Source organism: Sprattus sprattus (genome assembly GCF_963457725.1).
Source record: "Sprattus sprattus genome assembly, chromosome: 3".
Taxonomy (NCBI): domain Eukaryota; kingdom Metazoa; phylum Chordata; class Actinopteri; order Clupeiformes; family Clupeidae; genus Sprattus; species Sprattus sprattus.
This window is the reverse complement of record NC_137922.1, coordinates 54,604,127-54,620,695: the sequence shown is the minus strand read 5'-3', so window position 1 is coordinate 54,620,695 and position 16,569 is coordinate 54,604,127. Positions and strand designations below refer to the sequence as shown.

Genomic DNA, 16,569 nt, shown 5'->3' with positions numbered 1-16,569 from the left:
CACTTAGAAGACTTGACTAAATGTAGCACTTTTCTAGTCACCCAATTTAGGTACCTTATAGCGGGACACCCAGTATAGAGCAAGACATAGAGAACGCCAACACACCCACCCACCCACCACCATATATGCACTCAGTAGGCACCCATTCATCATGGACAGTACGTGGCATGTATGTGCCGAGATCCAGGGGGGGCCGGGGGGGGGGGCCGTGAGAATCGATACCCTGTCGGCCATATTGGCCCTGCTCTTCTTCCTCCCCTTCTGTGACCTTCCAGGGCCTAGTTTTTCTGCCTCTTACTCTCGTCTAATATCACTGCCTCTCTACGTACACACACACACACACACACTACACATACACACACACACACACACACACACACACACACTTCCACTACACATATACACACACACACACTTCATTTCCCACGCTTATACTTCACACAAACACACAAAATACACATATACACACATACACACACACATCAATATGCTGGTTTGATAGCTGTGGACTTTTGGAATCTGATATCCCTCCAGTGTTTCTGTGGGTGTGTGCTGAGAAAACAAAGGCACGCATATTTGTTCTGTCATTTTTGGAAACTCGAAAAGACTCTTGGGGGGGAGCCTTTAAAAAGGAACATAAAAGAGAGACAGCTGGGGGGTTAAAATAGATCTCCTTCCCCCATTCTCCTCCTCAAGCATGTCTCTCTCTCTCTCTCTCTCTGTCTGTTCTCTCTCCCTCTGTGTCTGTTCTTGTCTTTATTTCTCTCTCTCTATCTGCCTCTCTATGACTGTTCTCGTCTCTCTCTCTCCCTCTCTCTGTCTGTTGTCTCTCTCTCTCTCTCTCCCTATCTCCCTCTCTCTGTGTTTTTATTTCTCTCTCTCCCTCTCTCTGTCTGTTCTTGTCTGTCTCTCTCTCTCGAATCTCTCTCTTTCTCTGTTCTCGTCTCTCTATGTCTGTTCTCTCTCTCCCTATCGCCCTCTCTCTTTCTGTCCACATCTTTCTCTATCTGCCTCTCCCTCTCTCTGTCTGTTATTGTCTCTCTCTCTCTCTCTCTGTCTGTTATTGTCTCTCTCTCTCTCTCTCTGTCTGTTCTTGTCTCTCTCTCTCTCTCTCTCTCTCTCCCTCTCTCTGTCTGTTCACGTCTCTCTCTCTCTCTGTCTGTTCTCTCCTTTTTCTCTCTGTTCCGTTTGCTTTGATTTACAATATTAGTTTGCCTTTTTTCGGTCTCTCAATCTATTTAAGGCCGTGCTCTGTCCCCCTCTACCCCTCTGCCCCTCACACCCTGCCTCTGCCCCTGCCCCTTAACACCCTGCCTGTTAAGCCCTGTGTCCTCTTTTGCCCTAAAAGAGCATATCTACCCTCCTCCTCTCCTCTGGTCCTCACTGTCACCATGGAGGGGCGACTCCAAAAGAGAACAGGGCCAATAAAGGTGGGAAGCAGCTGTAGTTGCAATTAGCCCGGGATTGAAGAGCGCTTGTTCAGTTGGAATTTATATCAGGCATTTAAGATTTAAATCCACAATGTCAACAAGTAATACATTGTAGTCTGACAGATAATCTTTCACTTTTAATGGTTTGGCTTGTGAATTGAAACACAACTATACGACAAGTTATCATAACTCAAGTACCACAAAAACGGTATAAATATAACAACAAAAATAATACTCCACATAATAACATAATAGTTCTCAAAATGAATATAACAAAACAATGAACCAATAAACAAAAATAACCCAGAATCATAAAATCAATGACAATGTAGCTGTGTGTGTGTGTGTGTGTGTGTGTGTGTGTGTGTGTGTGTGTGTGTGTGTGTGTGTGTGTGTGTGTGTATGCGCATGTGTGTGTGTGTGTGTGTGTGTGTGTGTGTGTGTGTGTGTGTGTGTGTGTGTTCATGTGTGTGTGCATGTGTGTGTGCATGTTTGTGCTTTTATGCATTTATGAAAACACCCTTGAACACAACCAATCAAAATATGGCAGAAAATATTTCAAACTTGAAATGCATTTGCAAAAAAAAAACCTTTTGGTTAGGTTCCACAGCAGGTTGAACAACCCCTTTTAAAAATCTACTTTGGCACCTCATACGACTCAGCGTATTTTAGCTTAAATTAAGGATATGCATAGTCACAGAGCCTCAACACTGACTTGACAAATCATGACCCATGTGTCATTATCCGTTTATCAGTGTGTTACTATAAGTTTAGGACTTGTGAGACTATATGACATGATAATAACAGTGTATCATGGTCATTTATAGTCATGGTACACTGCTACTTACAATCAAACTGAACAAATAAGTTATCTCATCTCTGTATTACCTCTATATATGACTTTCTTTAAGCCATTACATATGGCACAATCATAAAATGGCATCTTAATTTGACATCTAAACTAGAGCTGCCACTGGCACAGACTTCAGATGACTCTGCAAGCAGATCCGGGTCTGATTTGGACCAGACGAGGCTTTGATCCAGGCCCTGGTTTTGCCCAGATGAGGCCCAGATGAGGCCCAGATCTGGCTCTGATCCGCCACCAGAGTAAAGCTGAAACCTGGAAGGTTGCCGTGGCAACTCGAAACCTCAGGTCTCCTGGTGATATCGGTTACCAGCCAACGGCAAGTGCACCATGGTGTACCAAACACTACACCCCTGCTGTCTCAGCCCTGAACAAGGACTTCCAGTTTTGGGACTGTGCAATTAAGTACATATAGAGTACGTAATTGTATCTGTGCAGTCTGATAATATATACAAATAAAACCCAAAAAATAAAACATAATTGAAATGTAGCTTAATTCAGTCCCAACTTGAAAGACTTTAAATTAATATCGATTCCTTAGCAATACAGATTTCAATTTACAATCATGATTTTAAGGTTTGAAATCCTCAAAAAAATACAGCAGTTAAACTTCTGACGTGAAAGGCATCACGACTCCATATTGGTGTTAACCCAGATCAATCAAATCACCCTCCCCTAAACCCTCTCCCTGTTTCTGCCTCAACCAATCAGCTATCAGTTCTTTCACCTCTTTCCCAAACTCCTCATGCATTTGCCCAAAGTCCTCAGTGGGCTCTGACCACTCCCCCTGGGGCGGGGCTGGGCAGTTGATGGGGGCAACCAGCGCATTCCGCTTAGGCCACAGTTTGGGAGACCTCTTATTGGCTGCCTTGGCCAGGGCAGCTGTGGCCTGGAGCAGCTGCTGGGAGTTGTGGCCTGCAGAGTCCCTCACATCGGGGGCCGGGGGGTTGGTGTAAAAGGTGGACCCAGGGCCGGGGCCCCAGGACTGGGGATGGGACGCCATAGTGTCTCCCCACAGGCACTGAGGGTCGGCCGGGGCCTCTCCTGCTGCTCTGGTAGCCTCTGGTGGACAGGGAGAGGACACCATGTGAATGCTGTGGGATTGTGTGTGTGTGATTGTGTGTGTGTGTGTGTGTGTGTGTGTGTGTGTGTGTGTGTGTGTGTGTGTGTGTGTGTGTGTGTGTGTGTGATATATCACGGCTAGTGAGGGCGTTGTGTATAGGATTTAATCCAGTGTGCAAAGTACGTGTCATTGGATTGGTGCATTGGATTTTTACATTTCTTTTTTTTTATAAGTTTACTACATTTGTAACTTATATCGTAACTTATATTGACTGTTCTCTCCCTCGTACGTCGCTTTGGACAAAAGCGTCTGCCAAATGACTAAATGTAAATGTAAATATTGTTGTATTGTATATTTTATTATTTTTCTCTTAAACCTGGTTCAGCTTACCCAGGTATTGCTCCTGCAGGTCTTTCAAGAGCAGTGTGAGGTAGCCATGGTTGGCTGACAGTAAGGCTTTAATCCAGCTCTCCTGACTTGGCTGGTCCTCAACGGCGAACTTGTACGTGCGCAGGCCCGGCTCGCTGAAGACGAGCGAGAAGGCGAACTTCTCCTCGGACTCGCACAGCTGCACGGCGCAGCCCTCCAGGACGATAACGCCCAGGACGTCCCGCTCGCTCTGCCGTTCCTTGTAGAAGAGCAGATTTCCCTTCAGGATGCACCAGCGCTTCTGGTAGGACGTGTTCACTTCGCCCTGGGAGAGGAGGGAAAAAAAAAGAAGAGTTCACTTTAACCTGGGAGAGGAGAAAAAGAAAGAAAGAAGCGTTCACTACAACCTGTCAACAAGATAGAGGGAGAGAAAGAGAGAGAGAGAGAGAGAGAGAGAGACCTCTATGGGTAACACAACGCTTAAGTCTTCTTTAAAGTCCTCGATTATAAGCTTTAATTGATTATAATCTTTAAAGGCAAAGTCCTCGATTATAAGCTTTAATTGATTATAATCCTTAAAGGCAAAGTACTCGATTATAAGCTTTAATTGATTATAATCTTTAAAGGCAAAGTACTCGATTATAAGCTTTAATTGATTATAATCTTTAAAGGCAAAGTCCTCGATTTAAATCTTTAATCAATTATAATCTTTAAAGGCAAAGTACTTGATTATAAGCTTTAATTGATTATAATCTTTAAAAGCAAAGTCCTCGATTATAATCTTTAATCGATTATAATCTTTAAAGGCAAAGTCCTTGATTTAAATCTTTTATCAATTATAATCTTTAAAGGCAAAGTCCTCGATTATAATCAAATACACTTCAGCTGTTCCTCTAGCTGTTAATTCTGTGTGTGTTCTGTGCTCAAAAGCACTCTGTACGTACACACTCCTGAGTCCTGAATCTGTAAATGGGACACATTTACATTACATTACATTTTATATTTAGCAGACGCATTTGTCCAAAGCGACGTTCAAGGGAGAGAACAGTCAAGCTAAGAGCAATGAAACCTGGTGTAGCAATAAATACTGCTTTTTTTTTTCAAGAAAAAGGAAACGACATAGAAAGAAAAAGAAGTGCGGGACTGTCACTGCTTAAGTGCAAGTTAAGCCAATGTGCCAGTTAGGAAGAAAGGTGCTCTCTGAAGGGTTGGGTCTTCAAGAGCTTCTTGAAGGCGGAGAGGGACACCCCTGCTCTGGAAGTGCTAGGCAGCTCGTTCCAATAACGTGGAACTACTACTGAGAATAGTCTGGACACAAAGTAGCTCGGACCGCCCCATGCTTTCTTGCAGCTTACTGACCACTTTGCTTCAGGACAGTAAAGGGAGGGGGGATTCAACTGGCTGCTGAGCTCAAATACCAACAATCTTTTGCCAGGATTGAGGACTGTACCTTTAAGCCTGTATTAATAGGGAGGCTTACGCTAGATGTAAATAGCACGGAAACTACTGCAACATGCCTTAAGATGGCCAGGCAAACCCCACCCTTAACGTTTGCATTCTTATCTATGCAAATGATCTACAACACTGTTACCAGGTGTGTGTGTGTGTGTGTGTGTGTGTGTGTGTGTGTGTGTGTGTGTGTGTTTGTCTACCTTCTTGTACAGGTATCCTTCTTTGTCCACAGATGAACTACAGGATATGTAGTGGTTCAAAATCTTCCCATGAATCTTCATAACGTTTAACTACAGACTGGAGTGTGAGAATGAAACATGTCACCTTTTGAAGTTAAATTAACAGCTGGATGTTTCCATAAGCTAATTCAGTCTGAAAATAGGAGTCTTCCTGAACTAATCTGTGTAGAATAGCAGTTTCTTCCCTACGTTAGTTAATAACTCATAAACATAAACAAGGTCAGTTTTTCCACATAGGCTACTGATCATTAATCATTAATGCAACTTCAATCTGCAGGGCTAAGACTTGCTCTATAATGGCTAGGCTCTGTGTTTTAAAGATATAGACATGTAGTCTACACAGTAACCAGAAGACCTGACAGCATGTCAATAGAAGGCTACTACACTTAACATACCGACGATGTTCCTCAAAAACGACGGTCGGAGCTTGTTTTATATGCACAGGTTGTAAGTCACCCTTTCGCTTCCTCACAATCGTCCAGAACGCAGAAAACATTCCCTGTGACGGACTTGCTGAGGTGCTTAACCATGTAGCCTACATGGAAAAACACGAATTGAAAACACCTATGTGGATACTGCAGAGCCACGTCTCGCTATGTCAAATGATAGTTTCTTGATCGTAGGCTGGTCTACACGGAGTAAAAAGGGGTGTTGTCAAAAGCATACTTCCTGGTGCCAAGGTGAGCGCATCGCCTACGTCAACACATGAGCTTGCCGAAAACTTTTAACACCGTGGATTTCTTTAAAACCAAATAGCCTATACCGTAGCCAACGACGTTCACAATGTCATCAACAAGGATTGCTTATCTACGCAGAGTAAATTCCAAATAGCTCAAACTTGGAACAGATCGATCATTGACTCAACGATAAGCGAGACGTTTGACTTGGTTAAGGCTATCTCTCCTCAGCACCGCACCGCCGGGGGTTTCGTGTAAACGGATAGCCTCTCAACAGCTGCCAATGACTCAGGCGATTAAATCGTCCCCACTAGGAAATCGCTTCTGACAGAAACTGTTCTGGGTCATCTTGATAGTTCCACTTCTCATATCCTCTGTTTGATGGTCAACCACAGCACTGACTTGATCAAATGTCACACAACCGGAGACTATATTTATGGTGTGATGTTACTTGGTGCTAAAAAGAAGTCATCATGGCTTCACGTCTTCCATTGCGCATTTACATTGTGTTATGCCTTATCAAACTAAACAGAAAACAGAAAATGTCTGGACTTAAAATATTTATTTTATGTCTGTGTTTACACTGTACAACTATGAGTTGTCTCCCAGAGGTGCAACATACATGACTTATTAAAACACATTCAATCACTAGGAAATACATGAACAAAGATGATAAATAAAATTATTTAAAAAATCAAACATCCATGAATCAGATCTCACCGTAGTATTTCTTTATCCCTTCCCCAAGCGCACTGGAGTACACACCCAGCAAATGCACACACACAAGACTTGATAAGGAACTGCCCTGTGAACCATGCCTTACCCCACTCTCTTGAACACACACACAAATCTTGATAAGAATGATTGTTCAATGACCTGTTGAATGGTAGCTTTCCAAACAAACACAAGTGCACACACACACACTTTCTCACTCACTCACACTTTCTCACACACACCAGAGAGCACACAGAGACACACACACACACACACACGCACGCACGCACGCACGCACGCACGCACAGGTTCCAAGCTTTCCTGTGTAGCTTTGTTGAATATGTGCAATATGTATTTTAGGGTGTCAAAAAATAAAACTACTTTTACATTAAAAACTAAATTGTAATTCTAAGGCCATAATGACAGTATAGTTTCTGATATTTTGTTGTATTTATACATTGTTTCAAGGGACTTTTTGCATGAATATACATGTTTCTTAGGCCAGATAAACAAATACTGTATACACAAAGTAGCTAAAACAGGAAATAAGCTTCACAGAATCCATTAATAGAATGAACGGGTATCAAAATTCTTTTTTCATAATGCCTTTAAAAACATTTAAAAACACAAAGACTTTGAATGTTTCAATAACAGAACAACACAGTGCACCTTTTAATGTTCATAGGTGCTGGTAGAATGGAAATGATAAGGCGGAGAAGAGCACTTGGCTTCCGGGCCATGATCAAGCCGAGCGCAAATAATCTGTAAAACAAAACATTTGAGCTTGATGGTAGGATTCTTTACATTCATTAATGTTCAATATCATGGTGAGTCTGTTCCAGTAGCTACAGTGTCCAAGGTCAGCCACCGATCCATCTCAACTCACATTCACTGCTCAGTCCCGTAACAGTAGCACTCCTGTGCAAGGACACTGAGTTCGACTCTGCCTGCTGACACTGGACTCACTTCCCCAAAATGGTTTCTCTTGTGGCTGTGGAGGGTCTACTTCGAGGCACCGCAACTTCCCATTTTTATTTAAAAATGCTCCCGACTCCGACAATCGTAGTTAGTGGCCAAACAAATGGAAGCTGTGTCCATCACAGACTACCTGATAACCTGTGAGACCTGTCGACCCTGACTGGCCAAAGCTGGCAGACTCAAGCACACGATTGTGGAGTCGGCCGGAAGCAAATCGGGGCTAAGATCGGGTGGGGCAGGGGTGTAAGTCAAACCCCATCTTAACACTCCTGTCCAAAGAGTGGACACTGAGCAGATCAACACTAGGCAGGTCAACACTGAACAGGTCAACACTGTACAGGTCAACACTGGGCAGGTCAACACTGGACAGGTCAACACTGACCAGGTCAACACTGTACAGGTCAACACTGGGCAGGTCAACACTGGGCAGGTCAACACTGTACAGGTCAACACTAAGCAGGTCAACACTGGACAGGTCAACACTGAGCAGGTCAACACTGTACAGGTCAACACTGAGCAGGTCAACACTAAGCAGGTCAACACTGGACAGGTCAACACTGAGCAGGTCAACACTAAGCAGGTCAACACTGGACAGGTCAACACTGAGCAGGTCAGCACTAAGCAGGTGAACACTTAGGCTCTGGGCTCTGTTAAGCGCCTAGAGTCAATTGTATTGTTATGGCGCTATACAAATAAAATTGAATTGAATTGAATTGAATTGAACACTGAGCAGGTCAACACTGGGGCCTGAGGTCTGCCCAGGCCTGCTGGAGATGGCCCCTCTCGCCGACATGGATCTTCTGGTGCCTGCGGAGGTTCTCTCCGCGGCTGAAGCTCTTGCCGCACTGGCCGCAGTAGTAGGGCTTCTCCCCGGTGTGCACCCGCCGGTGCTTCTTCAGGTCCCCCGCCTGGCTGAAGCAGCGCCCGCACTGGCCGCACGCGTACGGCTTCTCGCCCGTGTGGCACCGCTCGTGGATGCGCAGGTTGCCCAGGCGACTGAACGTCTTGCCGCACACGCCGCACACGTGGGGGTCGTCGTGTCGCAGGGCGCCCGGCCGGTGGCGCCGGTTGTTGTTGTTGTTAGAGAGGCGTGGTACGCGGCCGAATCCCAGACCCAGGCCCAGACGCCTGCCCAGGCTGTGGGACGGCGGCTGAGGGTGAGGGTGTGAGTGAGACTGCTCTCTGCTGGTCGGAGGGACAAACAGCAGGCCGTAGGGCCCTGCCGTGCTGCTCAGGGTCCGGGAGGCAGCAGCCGGCGGCGGCTGAGGCCTGACAGGACTCAGGTCGTCTGTGAAGCAGAAGCTGCTCAGTGGCGCCTCCTGTTGGCTGGTAGAGGACTTGGGCGAGGGTGGCTCAGTTTTGATGAGCTCCGGAGCTATGGTGTAGATGTCAGACGAGGCCTGGTTGCTTGGTGAAGGGATGCAGGGCATCGTGGTTGTCATGGTTACGGGGCTCACTGGCATGGGGTCAGCATCGCTTTTGATGCTCTCGACAGCGTGGAGTTTCACAGTCTCGTCAGCAGGGGGCGCCCCTTCACTGGTTAAGGTCCTGTCATGGTCGGTGAACAACAGCCGTACTCTCAAAGCACACTCCGTGAGCGCCTCGGCAGTGAGCTTCTGTTCCTCCTCCGGCTCTCCCCCTGTCTGCTCGCTAATGTCATCACCCCCTGCTGGGATCTCCGCTGCGTCTGGAGGGCACTCTGGCTCCTGTCTCACAGTAGAGGTCCTGACTGCATCACAAACCTGCTGCTGATGCTGCTCCTGCTGCTCCTGCTCCTGAATAATGGCACACTCCAAAACTGAGGCCAGTTGAGCACGTCTCGCTGCTGCGTGGAAGAGGAAAGTTTACAGTCACTCTTTTGCTAATAGTGTCATTAAAAGTGTCAGTTGCAGCTCACAGTTTACACCAACATTACATTGTTATTACACTTTCTGATCAACACGACTGAAGTAATATAGTGGGTAGAAAACTGCTCAGAAGGACATTAACAGAGAGAGTGAGACGGAACACAAGCAAACTGTCAAGGTGTTTGTGTGGGGAACAGCGGTAAGAGACGTTCTCGGGACGTTCTTCTCACCTGCCCTCTCACTCTCGAGACTTCCCAGGGCGTCCCGCAACCTCTGTCGGAGTCTCTCGTTCTCCCGCTGAGTCCGTGCGGTTTTCTCATGGTACTCAGATACCGTCTCCCGCACGAGGTCCAGAACTTCATCCACCGCAGCCGTGAGCAACTTGGACACTCGAGCATTAAGTCGGTCGACTTTTGACACTCTGTATTAGATTAAAATAGTTAATTTGAGAACGTTTACGTTAAGATGGCGCAATCAAAGATATATGGCGCTATATATCGGTTTAACACACTGGTTTAATATGAATACTGAATACTTCAACATACTGAATACTACTAGCTAAGACTAGAGGGAGTATGGGGGTAGGGTTCCAGAGTAAACCAGCAAGCATCACAGTTGATTTATATACTATTGTTAATGACATACTGTAACTACAACCAAATCAGCTGCCCAACTTTTCTCAAAACGATTGAATTTTGTTATGTATAAACAACAACAAACCTGACAGTTAGCAACATTACCTTGAATACATCTGATTTCTGTTCATTGTTGTTGTCGTCGCTGACATCGCTGTATCCTGTTCCTGTCGCGTCCTAAGCCTTGAAACTATTAATGAGTGTACTGTTAAAAACACCGCAAATATAAAATATGTTTAAGACGGGTTCTGTACCTTGTTAGCTAGCGAAGTTGACGTACTGTAGATGTTTACTACTGCTATTAGATAGCTGCCTACTAAGCTAGTCAGCTAACTAGCTTCTAATCTAAGCCTACCTGCAAGAGTGACTTGCAAGCTATGGCTAAGATGACAGGATCAGCAAACATACATCGATGATTACAGTAATCTACATCGAAGATGATTTATGTTGGTAAGAAGTCTAAATCATTCGTTCTTTCAGACCAACTATTCACCTGATTCAGTGTGACTAGGTTTGTTTGTGCAACGGAATTACTTCCGGTCAAAATATAACCTCTTTCATAATAAGAGTTGCTGTATGTCCTACCATATCTCAACATCAGCATATCGACTCATAATTGCTTAAGTTGTTTAAACTAACAAGGTGGTTTAAACTTGTTATTTAGATTCTGTTTTTTAATTTTGATGTAGTTTGCCTTTACTACACATTTCAGGTTTGAGAGCTTTTTTTTAAAAAAAAAAAAACCTGGACAGCATTATTATGTGTACACATTGAAATAACCAGTTTATTACACATCCAACCTATTTATTTTGCACAGCTACAGTAACAAAATCAATAGAAAATAAATATATTTAAGCACATTAATTGAAATAACACCAAGCTATTGTCGCTTGTATGGACTGCAACAATAAATGGTTTCATAGCAAGGACCACATTTGTGTACTTAAAAGACACAGTCTGCAATTCTGGCAAAAGGCTGATGATATTGGAGTTTATTATCCAATCAAATTACAGTTTCTGTGCTCCTGAAGTACCGCGTCGATTGTCTTGAAAAGTGTATGGCTCGGTCCAAGCCGGTATGATTGTTTCCCATTTACAAGCAGCAGAACACCAGAGTTTGTGGGGAGCAATTCACTGAATTTCACAAAAATTGTATTAGATTAGATCAGAATTGCAGACTACACCTTCACCAGTGCTCTGAAGGTATTTCTCCTCATACTCCAATGTAGCTCGTGTTCGTGAGTCACAGAGATCTGATTTTTTTTCCTGAGTGTGAAAATCTGACACCAGAAAGTAAGCCAGGTAACCACACAAAGATGTCCAGCTGCGTGTGACCTCTCACCTGACACTTATCTGCCTGAGGTTGTGAGTGAGTTCATGCCTCTTCAGCTGGGAAGAGAGCCTGAATTTCTTCCCACACAGTTGGCACTCGCATGGCTTCTCCCCAGTGTGTGTTAGCCTGTGTTTCTGCAGCGTGCTGCTAACACTGAACCTCTGCCCACAGTCGCCGCAGACGTACGGCTTCTCTCCGGTGTGGACGCGCCGGTGTGTGCGGAGGTGGTCCGCGCGTCTGAAGCTCTTGCCGCAGTAGCCACAGTCGTAGGGCTTCTCGCCCGTGTGGACCCGCAGGTGCTTGTTCAAATCCCCCGACCCGGTGAAGGAGCGCCCGCACAGCGTACACACGTGCTGCTTACCGCCAGGGTGACTGCGCTCGTGGACGCGCAGGTCAACCAGGCTGCCGTACGTCTCCCCGCACACCACACACACAAAGCTCTCGCTAGGGGAGGGTCTCTGATTCAGACGAGGGGGGTCAGCATAGCTCTCTCTAGGGGAGGGTCTGTGATTTAGACGGGGGGGGTCAGCTAGCCAAACGTCTGCACCGGACGTGTGCTGTCGCAGCTGATCTGAGTAGGTGAAGTGGAGGCTGCTGTGGGCCTGGGAGGTTGATGGTTGTGGGTGGGCGGAGCTCAGGTCAGCCATCAGGTCAAAGTCATTCTCTAGCGCCTCCTGGTGGGGACCAGGGGAAGTGGGTAGTGCAGCAGGAGTTTTGAGGTCGTTCATGTCTATAGGATGGGTATGAGAGGATAGGCGGCTATGTAGTGAGTTTAAACCTACAGACAGGGCAAAGCTGTTATCTGGTGCTTGGGTTGTGATAGACTTAGATGCAGCAGGTTCTGTTTTGATGTGGAATTCAGAGGTTCGGTTCTGATGCAATGAGTTTGAGGTGGCCATGGAATGAAAGCCATTCTGTGTGACCTCCCGATGGGACCCAGTCGCCTTGGCAGAGCCCAGCCCTGCGCTTTTGCGATTCTGCCATAAGGATTGGATTTGAGAGATGCTGCAGGTCTCTCCATCCTCAGGAATCGCCAGTCCCACTCTTACGTCACAGTCCACCGACGCCTCTGGCGCGTGTTTCAGATCGTCCAGCTCCATGAACACGTCTGTTGTGTGAGTCTGCCCAGCCTCGTCTATGAAAATCTGTGGCGAACATTTCTGCTCATCCACTGCGTTCATCTCCCCCTCCCCCTCACCCTCCCACTTCCTCATATTGGCTTTGGTTGGTTTCTCATCTTCTGGGAGGCCTGATGCTCGTCTTGCAGCAGGTGTCTGTACCGGCTCACCGTCCTGTTGTTGCTGCTCCACGGGAGAACTGCAGTGCAGGGATGGGCTCAGCTGAGACTGCTGCCCTGCTGTGGGGGATACACAACATGGCCATATAATACACATAGTATGCTGTTGGGGATACACAACATGGCCATATAATACACATAGCAAAACATTTAACAACAATCTTTCCCATTAGTATCAACATAGTAGGCTCCTCTCCTAACTATGATTCGTCCAAAATGTCCAACAAGAGGACAGTTCAGTAATTTTAATACAACCGAAGCCTACTGGGAGAATATAATAACTTGACACAGCTCCTGTTGCTAGGCATCGGACGTTGTATGGTCTTTCTCAGTTTAGACAAGCTGAGATTTGCGCGAATAACTTAAAATGACGGCAAAAGGTGTCTCCTTGCTAAATAATAGACAGTTTAGGACTACACATTGCTCTCTCACGTTCTCTGTCGCTCTCCAGTGAGTTGCGAAGTCTCTTCCGGAGTCTTTCGTTCTCCCTTTGGGTTCGTGAGGTTTTCTCCTGATACTCCGACACAGTCTCCCGCACAAGATCCAGAACTTCGTTCACCGCTACCGTCAGCAGCTTGGACACTCTTTCATTCAGTCGATCAATTTTCGAAGTTCTGTTAAAAAACAATGAATTAATGTTCACGCAGTGGACTATGTGAGCACAATGATTTGGATTTAGGTATGCCTATTCAACTAACCTACATCAGACTTTGCTGCTAGGCTCTTAAAGAAGCCAAGCGACATGGATGTTACTATGAACAGTGCATTACCAGTTTAGTTTACTACAGTTACCTTAAATACAGTTGATTCCCTTCCATGGTTGTTGACATTAACTATATTAGTACTAACAGAGCGTAGCTAATGTGTAATTGTACTACTGACTATTGCATTACAGTGGTAGGTAAATACAACATGAAGACAGTTCTCTCTCAGAAATAACTGTTTACTGGCCTCTTAGAAAGGCGAATAATTCAAAGTGACTAAAATATATCACATGTTTATTTCCGCATAAAGTGATTGCATCGTGTGTATTCGTTGGTCCAGCTGGTTAAACGCGACATTTCCGGTAGCAAGCTTTAATAATAAGAGCCATATGACTAAGGATACCGTCGCCGCGCCTATCCGTGCTCTACAGCCTACTTGTATTTTGATGTTGGTGCGCAACGAAGTTTAAGACCCGGAAGTAATACTTGTTTACAAGGGAAGCAAGTAGAATATATTGTGAGTGTCTCTAGTCTAGAAGCGAAATATTACCAGTTCTTCTAGTGTTTTAGTTCAACATAATGTGAAACCAGTCGGCACATATAAGTGCTAAATCATTTTAATCTTTACGTGATTGTATGGTATCCAGACCTATTTGACATCAGATGGATCCTGCATCTGTCATCGGTTTCGCTGTAAGTGAACGTTAAATGAAGCCCATCACAACCTTGACAGTCAGTAATTGGTAACTTCAGGTAATTTATGTCAGAAGTTTAATCTTTGAAGTGCAAATATTTGAAAGTAGTGGCACCAATACTTTTCCAAACACCGAGGAAAAACATTGAACGTGCAGTTGTCGCCGGTCGTTTCCCACGGCTCATTCCATCAGCAGGCATAAAATGTCTAAAATTGAAAGGCTGAATGCGCGGGTCTCTAAACTGCTGACGGCAGCGGTCCACGAAGTCCTGGAGGTGGTGAAGGATACGGTGTCAGAGTACCAGGAGAAAACCGCCAGAACTCAGAGGGAGAACGAAAGACTACAGAGGAAACTCCAGGAACAACAGCACAAGTTTGACCGAGAATGTGAGTCGCTATTTGCTGTCATTGCCATTACATTGCACCCTGTGGTATACTGGATCGCAATGGACGGTATTCAATAATTGCTCTTATTGTGCAGCTATATAGATTGCCAAATTATGATGAGGTTAAGACATTTATATTCTTACATTTTTCTATTCATAAATTCATAAAGTTGTTCTGTATGTTTATTTTCTATAGTGGCACGAATATCCAGATCAAGTCCTCCAAGGCAGACTAGCCAATCAGAACAGTGTAAATGCTCCTGTAAAGAGCTACAGATCTCCAAGGAAACGGACAAGCCAGAGCTAAAGGTGGAGTCCAGAGCGACTCCTGCAGACGAGGTGAAGAATCATCTGGACTCAAAGGCAGAATCCCCGGCCAGCGTTGTTGAGCAGGTGTTTACAAACTGCAGTGAACTGGCATCATGCGTCTCCCTGGTGGAGACAGAAAATGATAGTTGTGATCATTCACAATCTGGGAACTCTGAAGACGGCTCAGCACATGTAGAAAGCGTGCTGTTCCCCCATGGGCTCTCACTGGATAACCCCAACACACCCATTCAGCAAGGCATACCAACAGACATTAATATCATCAAAGCAGAGCCTGAACTTCTGGAATATTCCCTTTCCCCTCAGCCAGTGCCACAGACCTCGGTGTATGATAACGAGGAGCCCAACCTAGACCCTAACTCCAGCACAGCCCCGAGTGACGTCCAGTTAGACCTCCATCCGCCCAGAGCTGATGTTGCGGACGTGGTGCACTACATCAACTCTGACACGCTCAACGCCTTTGTGGAGTCGTTCCCGTTTGAGAGGACCCAGGGGCTGGCAGCTGAGGCATGGACCCAGCAGCAGCAGCAGCATCATCAGCAGCAGCAGCAGCGCTTCTTAGGCCGGGAGGAGAGCCACCGCTGTCTTCTGTGTGGGAAGACCTTCAGTCGCCTGGGAAACCTGCGCATCCACCAGCGCTGCCACACGGGCGAGAAGCCGTACACCTGCGGCCACTGCGGCAGGCGCTTCAGCCACGCCGGAAACCTCCAGAAGCACAAGCGCGTCCACACCGGGGAGCGACCGTACGGATGCCATCAGTGTGGCAAGATGTTCAGCCAGTCCACCCACCTCAAGAAGCACCAGAGGATCCACAGCTTCCGCCACCTCAGTTTGGGATGAGGGGGCATGTGATTGGTTGGGAGCCAGAAACAGGAAACTAGAAAACAGGAAGTGTGTGGGCTGAAGGGCACGTGATTGGGTGGGAGCCACACATTACAGGGGGAGAAAAGCCACTGAGGGAAGTATGGATGGGCGAGTTTGTAATGATGAACACTGATCAAATCAGCCAAGAAAAATAAAGGTTTTTTTTTTTGCTTTACTCAAGCCACTGTCAGATATAAAGAGTGATACTAGCTATGTACTTTCATGTGGAGTTACGAGTGCATTCCCAGTCCCCATTCATTTAGATAGGAGCCTGATCTTGTATGCCAAGCAGCCAATGCGGAGTTGCAAAGATGGCCGCTGAATGGTGCCTTTACCCTTAAGGACCTCAGTGCGAGACCAACACAGGAGACTGAGCTGGATCTATTACTTTGATCTGTTTCTTGCCAGTGGGTTTGGTGACGTGTCTCGCTCTCGAGAGCTCACCACATGTGGCACAGTGGGTATGCTGTGGGTTTGGTGTGTGTGAAACTCAGATAACTATGATTCAGTCATAAAAAGACTTGTATGTAACTGTGTTTGTGCTAGGTTACCATGTCAACAACCATGAAAAAGGGTGGGCCAGTGACAGCAGAAGATCCAGAAGACAGAGGAACTTTTTTACTGGTTATTCTGGCTTGGTCAAATACCCCCCTCCCCAACCCACTCTACAAACTGCATCGTGTTTGACTTTGAAA

At 45.9% G+C, this 16,569-nt stretch overlaps 2 protein-coding genes across 3 annotated transcripts; one reads left to right on the top strand and one right to left on the bottom strand.

Moving 5' to 3' along the window:
• Nucleotides 1-1,558: 1,558 nt before the first annotated feature.
• LOC308361864 (sesquipedalian-1-like) lies at nt 1,559-6,663 on the bottom strand. 2 transcript variants are annotated; one of them, XM_080834338.1, is made up of 4 exons: nt 6,085-6,663; nt 5,380-5,476; nt 3,749-4,052; nt 1,559-3,357 (listed from the first exon to the last, which is right to left on the bottom strand). In XM_080834338.1, exons 2-4 carry the CDS (start codon nt 5,458-5,460, stop codon nt 2,942-2,944), a joined length of 801 nt encoding a protein of 266 aa, XP_080690464.1. In that variant the 5' UTR covers nt 5,461-5,476; nt 6,085-6,663; the 3' UTR covers nt 1,559-2,941. The 2 variants fall into 2 exon arrangements, with proteins under 2 accessions (XP_080690464.1, XP_080690463.1); XM_080834337.1 differs by lacking the exon at nt 6,085-6,663 and adding an exon at nt 5,814-6,073.
• Nucleotides 6,664-14,500: 7,837 nt separating this feature from the next.
• On the top strand, nt 14,501-15,896 carry LOC308362853 (uncharacterized protein; the record flags this gene model as incomplete). The annotated part of the gene is made up of 2 exons (XM_080835581.1): nt 14,501-14,684; nt 14,880-15,896. 2 exons carry the CDS (start codon nt 14,501-14,503, stop codon nt 15,848-15,850), a joined length of 1,155 nt encoding a protein of 384 aa, XP_080691707.1. The 3' UTR covers nt 15,851-15,896.
• Nucleotides 15,897-16,569: the final 673 nt, after the last annotated feature.